Below are 19,211 nucleotides of genomic sequence, written 5' to 3' on the forward strand. Positions count from 1 at the left end.
CGCACGGCTCCCTCAGAGGCCACCGAGCCGGGGAAGTTCGCGGGGCCGAGGGGGGGCGCGGCGAGAGGCCGGGGGCCGAGGCGGCCGGGGCGGCCCCGCCGCCGTGAGTGACTCAGCGGCGCGGAGCCGGGCTGGGGCCGGTATTTCCTGTTCGCCGCCGCGGGGCCGGCAGGGCGGCAGCGGCACCGCAGCCCCGCCAGGCGCGGGGCGGGGAGGGAAGGGGCGGCGGCGGCGGCCGCAGGTGGGGCCGCGCTTCGCACCCCCCCCCCCTACACCGGCACGGCTCGGCCTGACCCAGCCCGGCCCCCCCGCCCCACCTGGGGGCGAGGCCGGCACCTGCGGCGGGGCGGGAGCCCGGGAGCCCGCCCCGCGCCCCGGCAGGAAATCGCCCGGCGGGGCGGGAGCGGAGCCGGAGCCGCGCTCCTCGGCGGGCACGGCACCGGGACGGGACGGGACGGGACGGGAGGCGGCGTGAGGCGAGGGGCCGGCCGCCCTCTGCCGCTGCACCGGGGAGACCTCCGCGAGCAGGCGAGTAGCCCCGGCGGGCAGGTGCGTCCTGCCGAGCCGAGCCGAGCCGGTCGGGGGAGGTCTGAGGGAGAGGAGCTGCGGGACAAAGGGGCCAGCCCGGGGCTGCCGCGGTACCCACACCGCGCCCGGTGCCCGCGTCGGGGCGGGTCGCCCCCCGGCTCGCCCCCGCCTCAGCCCTGCCTCCCCGGGTGTGTTGCTCGGCGGGGAGGCAGCTGCGGGCTGCCCGGGCGCGCAGGAGTTTCGGGGTCGGGTATCGGAAAACTTTCTCGCTTCCCCCCCCCCCCCACCCCGTGTCGCTTCCCGACTGCGGGCGCCTGAGTATCGCTGCCGGGAGCGGTGTGCCGGCTGGCGCCGGGTCCGGCTGCGTGAGCGCCCCGCAGCTGGGCTCCAGCAGGGGCCACCCGAGGTCTGCTTGGGTTTCAACTTGGGGTGTGATTACCAGGGTGGGATCGGGGCAAATTAAAGTGGCTTAGCCTCTCTTTTATGCAGCAAAATCTGGTTTGTTTTGTTTTGTTTTGTTTTGTTTGTTTGTTTTTTTTTCCGAGGCAGTTGTTCAGGGCTGTGATTCAGAGGGGGAGGGGGGGAAAAGAAAGCGACAACCACGTATGCAGTGACCGATAAAACTGCTGCTCTTTTTTTCCTGAAGTGTTGGTAGCCCAAGGCTTCGTGTGCGAGCTGTTCCAGGCAACACCGCCTGTCAGGATCCACGGGATCAGGTATTAGGAAGCACGGGAAGCTCGTGTGTGCATATTCATATCAGCCGATAGGACATCAGGGCTCTTGAGAAGAGTTTGAGCTGCTGCGCGTGCTGCAAGCACGTGTGCCATTTAGAGACAGTCAGGAAGATTGTACTTAGTGTAAACTAGTGCTTAGGAGGGCTTTCATCAGGCTTCTGAGGAAGCTTTCTGCATGTATTTGACTTTTAGGTAAGTTTACAGTTATAATTGCTTACAGACTGTTATATGCAAACACCTTGTTATGCCCTGTGCCTAGTGTTCAAGTAGCGGCAGGGTCTCCCCTTCTTCAGAGGTGCTGACAGGGCATTGGAGAAGCTGCATCCAACTTCGGCTGCGTTCTGCGTTGCCCCAAATTACAGTGCCAACAACCGCTGCTGCACTCAGCGCCTCTGCGCAGGGCTTTTGTGAGACTAAAGACAAGTATTTGGAAGTATGCGGGAGGGTTAGAGTGATCCCAATTCTTTTCATGAACTATAATCTCAGTAGAGCTCTTCAGAATGAAGCATCAAAGTAATTAAGTTTCTGATACTTCTTGATTGCTTAGCTCCCCCTGCCCCCCTTTCCTGGTTCAGTGTCTTGTAAGGACAACCAGGAAATCTTTCTTAGTAGTTAAAATAACATAGAGGCATTGGCATAGCTCACAAGCTGAGATATACCTTTACAAAATCTAGATGCGTAAAAGCATCTGAAAGTTCCTGAATTTTAGTAATCTTCAAGTGGGGAATGACAAAATATTCCAGGACTCCTTCAAACCAGCGTTCAGCTTGGTACAAATTTTGGCAACAGTAAGCGTCTGTGTGTGCACGTGTATGTTGAGTTACCAACATTGTATGTCTCCAAAACTTCCTTGTACAGCAAAGGAAACTCTTGTTACAAGACTGTTCTCATTTAATTGCTGAAATAACAGCATTTACAGTCTCAAGGACAGTCTAGCTTTTATCAGGCTTTGGCTGTGTTGATTTCATGCTTTTGTAGCAGTCCTGGGACTAGTTGTTCCAATAAAGGGGAAAAGAAAGCACTGACATGGTATAGCAGGTACAGTTTGATGAAGTTAGAAATTTTCCGGTCTGGCTTACTTTCAAGCAGGTGTGAAAACACTCCTTCCTGGGGAAAAAAAATAATAATGTATTAAATCTGATAGTTGATCTTGGATAAGATCAGCAGCTTAAGGCCTGTGAATCATAATCCTGCGTTGCAGTGAATTTCTGTGAATGGCTTCTTGAAAATGAGAAAATCGATTTGTAAAACAAACATTTACGACAGTGAGACTATAGGGCATAATTTTTAAGTCTGTCTTCTGCCGTGGATCTTGCTGTAGTGGAGAATGCCTGGAAGTGGGGAGTTTCCCATAAAGACGGCAGCACCCGAGTGGGTGTTGCTGGTTTTGCATGGCCACGCTGACGCAGTGCACCGGTGCATGTCGTCATTCACAGTTAAATGTTTGGTTTCAGTCCCATGATCACGTACTCTGAATTGTTTGTCAGTCCTCAGGGAAGTACTGACGTTTATCGTTTCTGCCCAGGTTTCTCTCCCTGATGCTTTTGCCGTAATACAACTGTTCAACCACCATCTGCTTTTTCAACTATCTGAACCTACCCTCTTCCTCAGAAAGAGCAGCATTGTATTAGGCTCTTGTGCCAGTTCCCTTCTCAAGTATGTCTGCTCCTTGTCCGGAGATTCTCCATAGCTTCTCCTCCTCCTCTAATGGTTGGTATATTTCACCAGTACTGAGGATGTCCTTACAGCTAGGTCACACTTCAGAAGTAAATCCTTTTTCTTTTTTTTTTTTGGGTGTGTGTGTGGGGGGGGGGGGGGGTGAATATGTAAGTTGTGATTTATAACTTGCTTGAGACCACTACAGATCACTTTACAACTTAAAAAAACAGCCCAAACATTAATAGTTTAGTGTGTGTTTTCTTGTTTTGAATTAGATAATTGCTTTTTGAAAGTGCATGATGTTAGGTGATATTTTGTATTTCTGTTTCAAATGAGAATGTGGAGTGTGGCTTCTCCTTTCTGTCCAGCATTACATGACTCTTGCAGCTGTGAGCGTACTTGAAATGTTTATGATCTTAAAAATCACAGAGCTGTGGAAGCTCTGGCCTGATATCTTGTATGGCATCTACCCTGCTGTATATTCATGAGCTGCATGCTTTGTTTTAAGGAAACATGAGCTACCCAAGGCTTCCTGAAATTAGGTCAGGTTGTCATTGTGTATCTGAGTGTTGGAACCTCAGAGATAACCGCAGTTCCTAATCTGGAGCCGTGGAAAGAATGAAACTCATTAGTGTTGTATTTTCACATGTATAACATCATAAGACAAAAATGCTGTGTGATGCGATATTAAGGGTCAGTAAGAGGTATGTGAGGAAAAATATAAAGCTAGCCTGTCTGAGAATCCCTTTCTGTTCAGATTTTTTTTCCTAGAGCCTGCTGTCTTTCCATACTGTTGCCTGCACCTCTTTTGGACTAGCAATCCAGAACTGCTTTTGAGAAATTTCATTTTATTTCTTCAAGGCATGCACGTTATCTCAGGCGTGGTCTATATGCACATGAAATTTCAGATTTCAGATCTCTGTTTAGGTTTGGCTATGTTTCCACTAAGCCAGGCATGAGATCAGATATTTTGGACCACTTTGTATTTTTCCTAAGACAGGCTCAGTAATACTTCTCCCAGAATCTTTTTGCTGTCATTTCGCTGTCATGCCAAACTAATTCTTTAACATCAGCCCCCCTTGTATTGATAAACTGAGCCTGAGCTCAGTAGTGCTTCGGGTTCATGTAAACCAAGGTTTCATGTGTTTGTTCAACCTATTTGCTGTTTGCTTTGCCCTGCTAGTACTTTTTTTTTTTTTTTGTGAGAGATCATTAGATAAAACTGATAAATCTCTCCCGTACGTCACTGACAGCACGGCTGTCTGTAGTCCAGCATGCTCTCTCTGTTCTAACATCTGATTCATCATCTAGCTCTGCTTAATAGCTGGCAGATTTGACTGCTGGTGTCTCTAGCCTCCTTAGCACAACTTTGTATAAGCTGATTCTGAGAATCTCCAGGAACATATGGGCTGTTTGGGCAAGGGATGCTCTCCAGGGAGGGGCCAAAAGCAGTTACAGCCACTGAAGCTGTGTGAAAGAAGCTTCCAAGTCCTCCTCTTCTCTTTCCATGAAACTGTTTCCCCTATGACCCCCTTCCCAAAAAGAAATACAAAATCTGAACCTTGATGTTCCTTTGCCTCAAGGTTGTTTCCACAGATCAGGCTTTACATAGGCATTGACTTGTTTCTCTTGCTGTTTCTTAGCTGTGTAGCCCAAACAAAACACTTGCTCTGGAAGCTTATTGTCTGTTGTTGTTGTTATTCTTGTCACCCAATAAGCGCGTAGGAGAAGACCTTTGGTTTTTTGCTCTCTTCATGACAGAATTCTTTGATCTGTAGGTGTTGGAGAGATGTTTTGTTGAGGGATGAGGAAAAAAAGAATTTTCTTTCTTTCCAAAGTAATTTTTGGCTTCAGTGGACAACTGTTGTCTCCTTTGGGGTTGGGTCTGAAGTGACTGAAGATATGATCATGCTTCTGTCATCAGTTTTGCAAGAAATATGCGCTACATCTAATTAAGAGAGCATGACTCGTTTTCATCCAGTGTGGATTAGAGTAAAAGGATGCCTTCACTTTGATGTCTTAAGTGTTTCTTCAATGCAGAAAAGAGCTTTCATCTTTCTTTCCCCTTTCCCTGAAATATGTCTTCGTTTCCAAACCATCCACTGCAAAAATTTTAGACTCAGTTCTAAGATGATTGAAAATACATTGAACAATACAATGAAAATACTCTGAACTGCTTTTGCAAAAGTCCTCTGTAGAAGTTCACCAGGGTGGAAATCACTGCCCCAGCACGTTTATTTTTTCTGCTGCAGCTAAGGAAGCACAGAAGAGGGTACAGAAGGAGGACAGAAAAGAGTAGGGGACTTTGAAACAGGTATAGGAAAAGCTTAAAGTTTGCATGCGTCCTTGTTCCCTATAGCAGCATAGCTTGGTAAGACAGTGACGGGCTCCAAGCCTCGATACAGTGCCACAGTGCGCTGTGGCACTATATATCACTGTATCCATTTGATGGAAGTGCATGTTACTGGATTTTCTTTATTTTGTAAACTGATTAGTAAGTAATTAATGTGGAATCTATGGGGAGAAGGTTGGCAGAGTACAAATACATTGAGTAAGCAAATAATCTTTTTAGCTGAACTCTGAGGTGGTTTGCTGTTATCTGTGTGGATATAGCTGAGGACCATGAGTTCTTGAAGTTGACACATACTTTTCTTTAACAGCTTAATTCTTAGATTAAGTTTGTTCACTTGTATGTTCCCAGTTAGGAAGAATGTGCTATGTTCTTTCAATAAAACTTGATGTTTTTTCCTGAAAAAAAATACTAAACCAGAAGAAGGGGAGTGGATGATAACTCCTCAACAGGAAACAATGGATGAAGGTATATTTTAAAGCTTTTGTTTGCTCTGCAAAAGCAGTCCTTCAATAACAATGGGTGTACTAGTAGCTTTGAATTTCTATTTTCAAACAAAGTTGAAGGAAGTTGATAAGCGGTGAGTCAGTCTTTACTCCCTCTAGATATCTGAAGATTTCGTGATACTTTACTTGGAAGAAGCTTGTGCTTCTTGTAGGAGTCTGGTTGTGAGCTTTGCACAAGGCTAACTGTGAGGTACCTGTTCTAGTCAGATTTAGTTCCCCAGCGAGTCAAAGAATGGTCCAACGGTGCACTGAATGGTTTCTAAACTTTGCTTATGGCTCTGGCTTTAAAAAACACTTTCAGGAAGTTTTTGTAAGGGAGATCTGTTCCTTAGATCTATAAGGGGAAAAATTTAGGGTCAAAAAAGTGCTGAGGAGGACAGAAAGAAGAAGAAACAGCACTTCAGAGGAGAAATTGCTGTAGTACTGATGTTGATGACAAAACTGACTTTGAAGGAAGGTTGGGTTTGATCAAACTGTTTTTGTGTTCTAGTAAAAATTGGATATTGGCATAGATTACTGCAGTTAGAAGATTCTTGAAAAGATGGAATTGCTGCCTCCTTCTTGTCTTTTCCTTTCCTAGTCAATACTGCTTTCACAATAGATCTGACAAAGCTATCAAAAGCCAGGATGCATGCAAGCTTAATGATATTAACTGTCCTTAGAGACTTCCAGTAGTACTTGACTTTCTTAAGCTTCTTAATACTTTCTATACAGATGTTTGAAGTTGTAGTTAAGTGCTTTTTTGGGACCTGCAAAAGTTAATTGCTTTCTTAATTTCATTTCTGTGTACTTAATATGTTAATTATCTCTCTTAATACATCACAAATTTTCAGACTCCATATTTCTTACAAGTCAGAATGCAAGTAGGTAGGTGGAAACTGAATGCTTCCTTCTGTCAGTCATTTGTAGTTGTACTCCCTGAATCTAAAAAAGGCTTAGTTTTGTTTTGCTCTTCTAAGATTAGTCCCACAGATAGCCTATTAGTATTCATTTGAGATCACAGAATTATAGAATGGCTTGGGGTGGAAGGGACCTTCAAGATTGTCTAACTCCAACACCCCTGCCATAGACGGGGATGCCACCCACTAAATCAGGCTGGCCAGGGCCCCATCCAGCCTGGCCTTGAACACCTCCAGGGATGGGGCATCCACAGCTTCTCTGGGCTTCGGCCTCTTATCGAAGGTAGCTAGTGATAGGACTAGAGGGATTGGGCTCTAGTTGGGCCAGGGGAGGTTGAGGTTGGAAATTAGGAGAAATTTCTTCCCAAAAGGAGTAGTTAGGCATTGGAACAAGTTGCCAAGGGACATGGTGGTGTCACTATCCCTGGGGGTGTTTAAGGAGAGGTTGGACATGGTGACTGGGGACATGGCTTGGTGGATGATAGTGATGGTAGGGCAATGGTTGGACCAGATGATCTTGAAGGTCTTTTCCAACCCTAATGATTCTGATTCTTTGGGCAACCTGTGCCAGTGCCTCATTATCCTTACAGTGAAGATTTTCCTTCTCTAATCTAAATCTATCCTCCTTTAGTTTAAGACCATTTCCCTTTTTCCTATCATTATTATCTGAGTGAAGAGTCCCTCTACATCCTGTTTTGTAAGACCCCTTTAAGTATTGAAAGGCCTCAGTGAGAGGCCAGGCTGAACATCCCCAGCTCTCTCAGCTCTCTCAGCCTTTCTTCATCAGAGAGGGGCTCCAGCCCTCTGATCAACTTCATGGCCCTCCTCTGGACCCACTCTAACAGCCCCACGTCCTTCTGGTGCTGGGGGCCCCAGACCTGGACACAGTACTCCAGGTGGGGCCTCACAAGGGCAGAGCAGAGGGGCACAATCACATCCATCCACCTGCGGCCTATCCCTCTGCTGATGCAGCCCAGGACTTATGGGCTGCAAGCGCGCACTGCTGGCTCATGTCAAGCTTTTTGTCCACCAGAACCCCCAGGTCCTTCTGTTCAGGGCTGCTCTCAGTGAGCTCTTCTCCCAGTCTGTGCTCATGTCTGGGATTGCCCCGACCCAGGTGCAGCACCTTGCACTTGGACCTGTTGAACCTCATGAAGTTCACATGGGCCCACTTCTCCAGCCTGTCCAGGTCCCTTTGGATGGCTTCCCTTCCTTCTGTTGTGTCGACTGCACCACTCAGCTTGGTGTCATCTGCAAACTTGCTGAGGGTGCACTCAATTGTTTATGTCACTGATAAAGATATTAAACAGGTCTGGTCCCAAGACAGACCCTTGAAGGAATAAGAGAATAGAGAATAACTTAGTGTATAGAGGGAGTTGTTGTAGCTGAAGTCTTTAGAAGAAATACTTCCTGTCCCATCTGTTCTTTTAACATTTCTGTATAACAGTAATGCACCTTTGTAGTAATATAGTTAATACACTAAAATTATATACAAAACATTCATATTTACTCTCTTAGTGTCTGAATAGCATCAAAATAGTTCCTTAGCTGGTCTTCTTGCAATCCACAAAGTCTCCTTAATACTGTCGTTTGGCGGTGCTGCAGCACTTCCAAAACATCACTAATATTGCGATTTGTACATCCACATCCGCCTTTGTAGTTAGTACCTGAGGCCACCTACCTCATGGCTAAAACAGTTTTGACGTAGAAAGTGGCGACAGGCATTGTGTGAGATGCATCTGAACGACTAGTAGGTATTGTAATGGAGTCTTTAGCTTTCTTAATTCTGCAACAAGTAAAGAAAGGGAAAGCTTATCCGTGTCTTTTCTGACTGGATATCACTTCTATTGAGTTCTGGTGGCGAGGAGAAAGTTTGAAAAAAAAATCTGTTTTTGTCTTCCAGTGTCTAAAAAATGTCCCAAGTTTTCTGTGCGTATCTCTCTCATTCCCTGGATTGATTTGACAGAGAAGTTACCTAGGGCTCCATTAGTACTTGGAAGATTATAGGCAGCAGAGATTTAGCAAAGGATTAGTCAATTGAAGAGTGTGCATTATCCGGCCAGGCTTAGAACCGTGATTGTCTCTTCAATCATTTTCATTAGTGTCTTATTCAAAGATCGAATTATGTAACAATGACGTTTCAGGGGAATCTGGTGGGAGTTTTTCTTTGGTTTTTCTCTCCTGCTAACTCTCCAAGCCTGGGAGAGGGGGGAAAAAGCATTGTTTATGTGCTTGAAACTCACAGCATGTTTTGAAAAACAGCAGTTCAGATAAGTGAAGAGGCATGACTTCAGTTGCAGAAACTGCATTTGGATGATAACTTAGCGTGGTGAAACTCCTGAGAGAGGCAGGATGCGGTACAAGAAATATATAACTATTTTAGAAGCAGCAATAGGAATTACTCCCCTTAACAAGAGGGAGCTGCTTCCTGAGGGTAGACATGCAAACCTGTGGCAACATCCAGGGTAAGTGTTAAAATACTGTCAGGGAATAATAATGGGAAAATCTGTGCTTGCCTTGCAGTTTTGAAAACTTTTCATCCGAAAAGAGGTATATCGTTCATTGAACAGGTAATCTTTTTTTGTAGCTTCCAAGCAATCTGTTTTCTGCAGTTGTAGTTAAACTTTGTGGTTTTGCTTGAGATTTCTGTGTACCTTTTGTCCTTGGCTGGCAGAATAATCAGGAGAAGACGTTATTTCTAAATCAGGAATTTGCTTGAGAACAGAAAAGATAAACAGGTATATACTCATCAGAAAGAAAACAAAATAGTTGTTCTGTGTTTGCTGGGCACTACTAAACCTGCTGTATGGATGTCCGTCTGCTGTCCCCATTCCTTTTTTTTTTTTTAAAAAAGTGTATTTTAGTCTTACCTATGGGAGAACTAACAGCTTGTAAAAGTGGAGAAGAACATTTTTCTGCATGTGTAAAACTTTCCTTCTCTGCTAGGAAACAGGAGTTGCTCATACTTAAGAATTCGGTTTTCTGAGGGGGAAGCATTAATTATTAAAAGATATATCGCTTAAGGGTATTAAATATTCTGACTCTGAAATACAGACAATTCTGTTTTTTTATGTAACAGTATAGAATGCTTTCTTGTACAACACAACTTGAGTATTAGACTTATCTTGTTCATCACTGTTTCTATCAAAAACTAATAGCGTGAAAAGGGAGTTGATTATATTTTGCTCCCACTTGCCCCAGTATAAGTAGCGCCGATGGATGGGCATCGTCACAGCCTTTGTAGCCTCCCATATTCTTGTTCTGCATCAGAAGGCTGTTTCATTTTTTCAGGCACAGTGCAAGATGCAGCAGGCTTTTGTTCAAGACCAATTATTAGATAAGTTTCTACTGTTTTGGGATAGTTCTGTGTAAGCCAGCCTTCAAACACAAGTTTGAAGTAAAAATGTGATTATTTGGCTGTGACTGAACTCAGATTTCTCCTGTAATTTTTCCACAAGAGCACTTCCTCTAACAGTAACAGCAGCAGTAAAAGCAGTTCAAACACAGACCACGGTATGACTTTTCAGTTGTATCTCCAAACCCACAAAAACTAGTCTAGAAAATACACTGATGCCAACAGTTTCCAGGCTCTTACCAACACAAGAATTCTGCAAGTTTGTCCTAGGGTTTTGGTATTGAATTAACGAGTAGTTGAGCTTTGTATACATATATATGTATATAAAATCTGCCTGGTAAAAGGGATTCTTAGTACAGTGTATTTGGACATGGGACAGTGGAGTGTCCCAGTCTGTGACTTCCTTTGATTGTTTCATGTAAGTTATCTGCATGCCAATCTCTTAGAATTTTTCAGCCTCTCTTTGCATGTTGACGAAAGGTTTACATGACTGCTCTCGATGCTGTGAGGAATTGTGTTGGAAGGTAGCAGTACATTCTTGCAGAATTCCTCTTTGTTTTCAAGTGGGCTTGTTTGGCCAGAGTCGCAGCCTGAAACAAGCAGTCCAAAAATGAAACTAGCTAACTTTGGCACCCATTATTTTTTGTTTTGTAACTCAAACATGGGGTTGCTTCTCTTTCACCTGCTACTGACCGTCAGTATCAAAGTGCAAAAGACACTAGCCTGTTAATCTTTGTTTTTCTTTCCAGCGTCCTTAATCAGGCATCTCCTCCTTTCACAGAGAGGTTTAGTCGATACAATTGTTATATATGCCTCGAATTCCAAGCTGTTTAAGATGTATCTGGATTACACTTGGATTTGCTATTCCAACTGTTTCACAAAAGCAGAAAAGCTGTTGTCATTGGACTGTAATCGGGATCTCTTTTATGTTTTCATTAAATCTTTCAGGGAACTAAAGGCTAGCGACAAATTATTGCTGCAAAGTGAACTAAGTTCAAGAAAAAAACACCGATCTTTTTGTAGCTGCAGACTGCTTGTTCTATACAACTGGAATAAGGAAATTAATAATTCACTTTGTTAACATCTGCTTCTCATTCAGCTTCTAGAGGTACTCTCAGGTTCATATAAAAATCAAAATAAGCATTTTAAAAGCATATATATGTTTCTAATAATAATATATAATTACGTTATACATATATTAAGATCATGAGATGGCTTCCAAAAGCTAATACTGAATGTAAGGTGTAGAGATCCTCATCTGACTCCTTACTGCACAAATTCATGTGCATTCCTAACTTAAATTTTTCCTTCACTGCTCTTATTATTCCTAAGACAAAAGCTAGCATTAGAATGTGACGCCAGCTCCAGTGCTATCACTTGAAAGTTGTGAAACGGAAATACGTTATTTTGCTAAGGTATTCATTTACATTTCCGTGTCAAAGGCATTATAAAGTATGTTTTCCTATTTCCATTTTTTTGCTTGGAATGGTGATGTGATTTCTGTGGCAGATGGATTTTTTTTTTACAAGTTTTGGCATCTTCACAGAGAGGCAAATTATAACATTAATAGTAGTATAGTTTTAGCTTCCTTGTGTAACTTTCCTGCTGCTTCCAAAAGAGTATTTATTCTGCATACAGCCTGGAATGATGAAGACTGGAACAATGAAGCTGATGTTTGTTCATAATGTGTAGCTCTTGTTGCTTTTTGGTGATAATAGAAATTAATATTAAGCATTCTGTTTTTCTGTGACTTCAGAAATCCTACCTTGATTAAAAAGAGTAGCATATTACTTTGAGAAAGGTGCTTTTATGCTGGAAAAGTCAGCAGAGATGGAAAACAACATTTTAGCTTGACAATGCGACATCTGGCAAGTGCTTGCATTTGTGAGGTTTTGAAGAAGTTAATGAGACCAATTGTAGCTTTTAAAAATGTTAGATGCCTGAAGTGTCCTTTTTTGAATCTGGGACCTCATTATGGTTGTACTCAGGGAAAAGTGGGTGCTGCATAGAAGACACTTCAATAAAACGTGGTGTAGACTGTAGTTCAGCAAAATTCCTTCATCATATTTCTTATGGCTTTCCTGCTATACAGAAGCAGCTATGGATTATTAACCAAAAAAAAAAACAAAACACTTTTTTTTGAAATACAATATGCTTCTAAGGAAGTCTGGGTATATCTTTGAAGGTGGGACACTTTGGAAAGATGCTCTTTGAGAGGAATTAAGGCAATCGAGATGTGCCGGGAAAAAGAAATTTCTAACTGCTAGCTTCTGTTTCTATTCCTGTCAAAAGTCTGTCCTTCACTGTAGTTAAACCACTCATTTTTCAGTTCTCCTTCACAGGATAATGAAGGGCTGTGACGAGGGGTGGGGAGAGGTGCAGCCCTCTGGCAGGAATGCTGAGTGGAAGCTGACACACGGCTTGCGCGGCGGAGGGGTAACGGAGGCCTGTTAAGCAGTCCTGGGAGGGGAAGGAGTAGAAAATGAGGTTGCAATTGGCAAGTGGAGCTGTTAAATTACCAACTGAAATAACTTGAGCGTATGCATCTGTTTTTAGTGAGGTTATACTTAGGACAGAGTGCTGTTATTAGCTTAGCTCTGTACAATCTTGTGTGAACAAAGCAATCGGACTAAAGAATAAATCAAAACAAAAGGCCCAAATGCCTTAAGGAGAAGACAAGTGCAACAAATGGAAAATAAGCATGCTTCCTGTCTGTACCTTATTTAGCTTGCAAGAATGCATTTTTTCCTTGTGTGCAGGCCTGTGTGGGCGCCTGATGGGGAACAGTGCTTGACTTGAAGTTCATAGTGTTGCTGCAAGTGTAAAATGGATGGACATCTCCCTCATTCGAGCACTGCTTCAACCCGACTGCCAGGGAAGCTAAAGCATGCCAAACCAACCGGGGAAATGTATCCTCTTTATCTCAAGGACTTTAGTGTCCCAGGCTTTCAGTCTGTTCTCTTGTGATTACACAAAACTAAAATGAGGCTTTGTTTTTCAGGGAGCACAGTGCTGCATTGCCATCTCCTTGCGAGTGGGACTGGGAGCACGGCTGTACATCACGCCCGAAGCATCTCACAGCAAGCAGACCAAGACTCCCAAAAATCAACATTCCTCACAAGGTAGTGGTCAAGTTACATCCGTAAGAACCAGTCATTACTTTGAAATGATGGATTCTTGTCATTCTCTGTCTGTCACGTTCATTCTTTAAGCTATGCTTTTAAAAGGTTTTATGAAGCAGTACTCACTAGAGTAAGTAATATATTGAAATCAGAACTAGTTCTTCTGGATTTCCGTAGCAACATAGAACAAGCACACGCACACTTTCTGAAAGCTTGATGATGTACCACAGGCCTCCAGAAGACGAGAGACTTCTGCAATGAACTCAATATTGTGCTAAAGTTATGCAAATACTAACGCACAGGCCTGGACTAGTTCATCTCTTAGCTAAACATTGGTAAAGAATGGATTTAATCTATGGTGGTGTCTTCAGCAAATATAAATATTTAGCGTGGGTTTGGGAATAAATAAATTACTTTAAGCACAGAGGGTAATATTAATGGGAATTGCTTAGTGACTCAGTAGAGTCCTGGGAAACAGAATAGCCACACACAAAGAGAGTTGTTTTGCTGCATATTTTCTTATAGTACATCATTAAGGTAAATATAATCCTTTTGGCATCTTAATCTTACACTGGAAACGTTTTCTCAAGTGCTTCCAGAGAGAATATAAAATGCGTACTTAGTTTTTATGTGTCAGTCAAGCACGCTTGGCTTGTTTTTGTAAGTCATTAACAGATGACAATTTTAAGAGAGCAAACGATCTTTATGTTGGTTTTATGAAGCTAAAATTGACTTATCTTTCATTCCTGAGAGATGAATAGCTATTGCTCCTTTAGTTACTTACTTGGAAATGTGGGTATTAATTGGTCTTCCTAATTTGTGATATACTTAAACTAACAGATGAGTGACTTTGGTTAATGTTCTGGGAGTAAAGGGAGAGGATGCTGGTTAATAAGACTCTAAAGACATGATAGAAAGACCAAACAAAAAAGGAAAAAAAAAAGATAAGATGTTGGCTTGCTTATTTGTTATTTTATACAATGCCCTGTTTTGACAGGGAGCAGTGTGGGGGAAAATATGACGTGAAAATGTCACTGAAGCATGGATAGGCAGGAATGTTCTAGCTGGGTTCTGTAGCAGACTCTTTAGCACTGTTCCCTTGAAACGAAAAACTTTCAAGTTGAATGGTAAGCAAGCCTTACAGCAGGGGATTTGGGTACATGTAAGCACAACTCTGAGCAGAATTCCAGAACCAGTTATCCCCTAGAAAAAGATGCTTCAGAGGTTGCATCCGGCCACCCAGCTTGTGAGCTTCCAGGAGTTACAGAATAGGCAAGCAAATGACTGGGGTGGCTGTGTCCATCTGCCTTGTCACTGATGGTTCTTCTCTCTCTTTTTCCCTGGACTCTCAGTGTAGGGGGACTAATTTCAAGCTAATTCCAGTCTTTCCTGAAAAGCGGCACCCAGAAAGTGGTCACAATACCTCAGTCTGTGTGCGACCTTGCTATTACTAAATAGGGCTGCAGAACTGCTTTGTTTCTTAACGAGCTCTTCGGCAGGAGGTTTGCCAGTATAAATAGGATAGGGAGAGGCAGAGCTTTGAAGCAGAGCTTTAGTGCTCTAAAGAACGAACTTGGCTGAAGAGCTGCTGTCTGGAGCTTTGTTTTTTAAATTAACCTCTGTATCAGGAAAAAAATGGACAAGAATGTTTTGAGTATGTTGTTATGTCTTGTGCATTCTGCATATTTTTTACTTGTTCTTAATACGTATAATGAGCTGCATGAGAAATGGATCTTTCTTTACTGTGCTGTCTTAATTTGTGCCATAAGAATTGATTACCATGGTAAAGTTTTTGATGTTGTAAGGGCTTGACTTCTAGTGAGGGAAGGCAGATAAATTGCTAAAAGCAGAAGATTGTTTCACTGCTTTGCAAGGAGCAGTCAAGGAAAATGGAGGATAGAGGAAGGAAATGAGATGTAAGCAAAATGAGTGTTCAACCAGAATGTGCTCATGTGATGCCTTCTGTGTAAAATGAGCAAGTTGAGGGCAAAGAAGAGAGATTCTTTTGAGTGTTGATATGCACTTTTGTATGATGTTCGAAGAGAAACACAGTGCGTGTTTATGTGGTTTGACTTTGTTTAAACTACTTTGTTGTTTTGTTTTTTAGAATAACAGTACTAGCTTCTTAAATTAATAGAGGTCGAAGTGCATATGCCAGAGGAAGTTGTTTTAATTTTACTTACTCTACTGGTAAACTTATTTTATTATAAAGGATGAGAGAGAAGGTTTGAGATAGTCACTGCTACATCCCGGCATCACGCTCTAGCATTATGTCACAGTATTTCATTTGCTTACCGGTATACTTTTGAACACACTGTACAGTTTAAAACATTGCAGAGAAGAAAATGTATTGTATCAACATGTTTAGGACAAATAGAAGCTGTATTTGTTTATTTTCAATGGTATCATTTCTGTTAGTGCCTGTTACCAAATGCCTTTGCTGTTTTGATTTTATTTATCCTGTGAAAGGTGCTGTGCATCTATCTACTAATTCACATGTTCTTTTCAAAGACATGGCAACATAAAACAAGCAGGGTCTTCTGCTGTTTTTCAGCAAAATAAACCTCTAGAATCTTTGTGTGACATCTAGTAGACTTGAAGACCAAGATTTCAAAACCGTTGAGAAAAATATACTATATGTTACAGAAATTAACAGTAAGAAATATTGTAGTACTGTTCCTAGTCCTAGTTGTTGATCACGTAACAGATCTGTCACAGTACTTTTTTCCGATTTTTGTGAACTTGAACTTCATTAGCTCAGAATGATGCTGCATCTTACTCTAAATCTTTACCAATGTCTTTTAAGCTTTGTTGATTTGAAATGTCTAGGTTGCAAAATGTCTAAGTCTGTATGTCTAGGTTGCAAAAAATAAAATCCCACATGAAGGTCGAAAGAGGTGGCTTAGTGAACCGCGAATAATTTTGTACTGGTTATTACCTCAGAAAAAATACATGTGGAGCATAGGAGCAGTTTTAAGTTGGGCAATGTTTCTTACAAGGACACCTATGCTTTCTAAAATAAGAGCCTTGGAATTACTGCTTTGGAACATGGAGAGCACATATATTTCTGCATCCTTAACAGTAGACCAGAGGTGGCCAACATTCCTGACTCTACAAGCTGCATAGCTTGTAGCTCCAACCTCTCTTGTTTGAGCTTTTGCTCATTGTCTCCTGTCCTCCAGCCATGTGCAATGTTAAGAGCCCGGCTGCATCTCCTCGATCCCCTCTCATCGGTGCTGATGGGCTGCTGCTTGGTGCCCCTGCAGCCATCCTTTCTCCAGGCTGAACGAGCCCTGCTCCCACAGCCTCCAGCTGCAGGGTCAGTTCTTCAGCCCCACCACCTTGGTGGCATGCCACTGGATTCACTCCTACACACAGTAACAAGTTCGGGGCAGCATTTCTTGCAGCATTCCCGTCCCCTCAAGACAGATTAAGATTACTGTGCCATTCATGTGGTTTAACTGCTGTGTAGAGCTGTTTGAACCATATGTATGTCCTGAGCAGGTAGAGAGTCAGAGGTCACCTACCTACACATCCTCTAATCCTGAAGGTTGAATCTGTTAGGGCGTAGCTCGCTATATAAAGAAGTGGGCATAATTGGATTTATGAATCATTTAAGTAGAACTGGGCTGACTGATTTGTGTGATTTTGCAGACTGATGACAAAAAGCAGTCTAAAGAGATTGGAAGGGGGAAAGGCTGTTTGGCAACATGGTATTTTTAGAAACTTCTACAGTGCCTTTCATTAAAAGATCATGCTTAAAAAGATCATGCTTAAAAACAAAAGCAAAACTGATGTCTGTGTTCAGACAGTTCAATAGGTGGACTAGCAGCGTACATTCCCAGTGTCTCTTACTGAAAACAGTTCCCACTTCTTTAAGCTTGCTTGTTTGACATGCTGTCTAGCACTGTTCAGTGTTGAACTCTGCTTACAAACAAATAACTAAATATGTATGATTGTCAGAGGGGCCACTTAAAAGGCTTGATTGGAGGTGTGGAGAGGATGGGAAGGAAGCAGAGATCACCTATGTCACAACACCGTAACCGCTCGTGGTTGCTGCAGGCAAATTGCTGGACTGCCTTGTTTGGTTGGCAGGAGTAACTGGGAGGCTGCTGCTTGTTTTAAATTTGCATCCTGTCGTGTAATGGTAAAAGGGTGTTCCCTCTGCTGATGGTAGAAGCAGCACAACCACTGCATTCACAGTAAAATTAGATAATTTATGGAATACATCCTAGGTTTTACATGACTCAAGCTGCAGAAGCAATCTCTTTAAATTAGCGCTACACAGACTGTGGATTGAATCTGATCCTAGGCAAACAATGTCTGCCTTGATTACTTAAGCTGAAAGTCTCAGTAGGAAAATGTGGTCATTAAAAGTTATTTCCGTGCTTCTCATACAATTAATAATGATTAGTTGTTCCATGGAAGTTCGTAGTAAACTCTCTGAACAACTATGTAACATTTCATGAAATCCCTGGAATGTAATACTGCGTTTACAGTTGTTGCACATGCAGAATAGCTGGTCCTAAACACTGCTGAGAACAGAGCTGCACATTGTTAGTCTGATGCATGTAATTTTGACGTGGTATTGATAACCAGCCATTACTTTCCATGAAACAGCATCCTTTCTAGGACTGACTTCAGTTGCACCTAGATATTCTCTTTGAAGTAGAAGGAGTGAAAGATGAATGCAGCCCTGCCTGCAGACACTCACTCTTGAGCATGCAGAGACCTGCATAGACAGAACAGACTGTCCTGCTGGGTCTCTGGCTCCTCTTCTGCTTGTGCTGCTGTCCCAAGCTAATTTTGACTAGATTGCACATATTCTGTGTAGTCACTCATGATTGATGGGCAGGGTCTTGTAGCCTTCAGTACAAATAGTCAGGAAGAGAAGGTGTATCTAATTATACACTTAAAGATGTGCTTGTTTGAGCTGTGGTTTAGGTTTGTGTTTTTTTTTTTCTTCCCTATAGCTTACAAGGGAGGAGAATGGGGATGCTGTCCTCCAGTGGAATAGCTGTTAGGTCAATTGGGTGCCTCGAGTACCTGCTCTCCTTTTCCTGCTGTAGGAGTTCTGTAACTTGTGCCAGAGGAGTAGTTCCTACAGCTCTTGTCACTGGTTAGACTGCTGTACTGTATCCTTCCATTTCTGGTTTCAGTGGCATCATCTTCCCCTCCTAAGGCCCAACCACATACCCACCTTGGGAGGATAGCTCCATCAAAGGGAAGAAAGCACCCAGGAAGGCCTTAAAGTCTGTTCTCTGTGGACTAATTGTAGGATGAATAGCTTGTAAATTGTGATTGCATTGATTGTCACATCAGTATGGGCATCTGGGCACTTGGCCAAGCTCTAGTGTGAGCCTGAGCACTAGGAGTCACTGCTCACTCTTTCAGGCTGTTACAGGACAATTTATATGCCTATCGTGGCAGGGTAGCTGTTTGGTTTGAGAAAAGAAAAAAGCAGAAAAAGTTACATGTCCACTATACTGTTGTGGACAAACATAGGAAATATTCTTATAAGCCCAAATGAATTGTTTTCCATCTGTTATTGCAGGAAATTGAATGGAGACAAACCGATAGGCCCTTCCCAGGTGATGATTTGTGGTAAAGGATTAAAAACAAATCTGTTTTGCTTGCATAACTGTGGTCAGTTCCTGCATTTGTGTTGCACTTACCTCAGGCTAGCGAAGTGTGTTAACCATGGTGGCAGCCTTGCAGCTCAGGGAAGTGAAGTCAGATAACCTCACTGTTAGTGTTAACACCATGTTGCTTTGATAGTCACAAAACATGATAAAAGGAGGCTTTAGGCCAAGCCGTGGCTTTTGCATGGAATGAGAAGCAATCCTTGTCAGTCGTGCCATGGGACAGGCTTACATGCTCTGCCTGCACTCCCAAGGGGGCTGTGTCAAGAGGGGGAGCTGGCAGAGCTGGCTCTTCGTCCCCTGCCAGAGCCTGTGTGGAGGGAAGCAGTTGCAGGTGGCTGGTGCCGTACTTTTTGCTGCCATGAACTTGATATGTGTGTGTTAAGAGAATGCGTTAGTGATCTCGTGGCTTCTCC

The 19,211-nt window shown here is 43.0% G+C and overlaps 1 protein-coding gene across 2 annotated transcripts in view; it reads left to right on the plus strand.

Moving 5' to 3' along the window:
* Window positions 1-277: 277 nt before the first annotated feature.
* TJP2 (tight junction protein 2) overlaps window positions 278-19,211 on the plus strand; it is a 64,597-nt gene continuing 45,663 nt past the window's right edge. Inside the window, exons 1-2 of one of the 2 annotated variants that reach the window (XM_066988260.1) lie at window positions 278-549; window positions 13,033-13,153. Coding sequence is in view for 1 of the 2 variants with exons in the window: in XM_048073518.2 (XP_047929475.2) it covers window positions 9,029-9,141; window positions 13,033-13,153 (234 nt within the window). In the remaining variant the exon portion in view is untranslated. Of the gene's footprint in view, window positions 550-8,995; window positions 9,142-13,032; window positions 13,154-19,211 lie in introns of those variants that run through there. The other variant, XM_048073518.2, reaches the window with a different exon arrangement.

The sequence above is a fragment of the Anser cygnoides genome, chromosome Z (genome assembly GCF_040182565.1).
Source record: "Anser cygnoides isolate HZ-2024a breed goose chromosome Z, Taihu_goose_T2T_genome, whole genome shotgun sequence".
Lineage (NCBI taxonomy): Eukaryota > Metazoa > Chordata > Aves > Anseriformes > Anatidae > Anser > Anser cygnoides.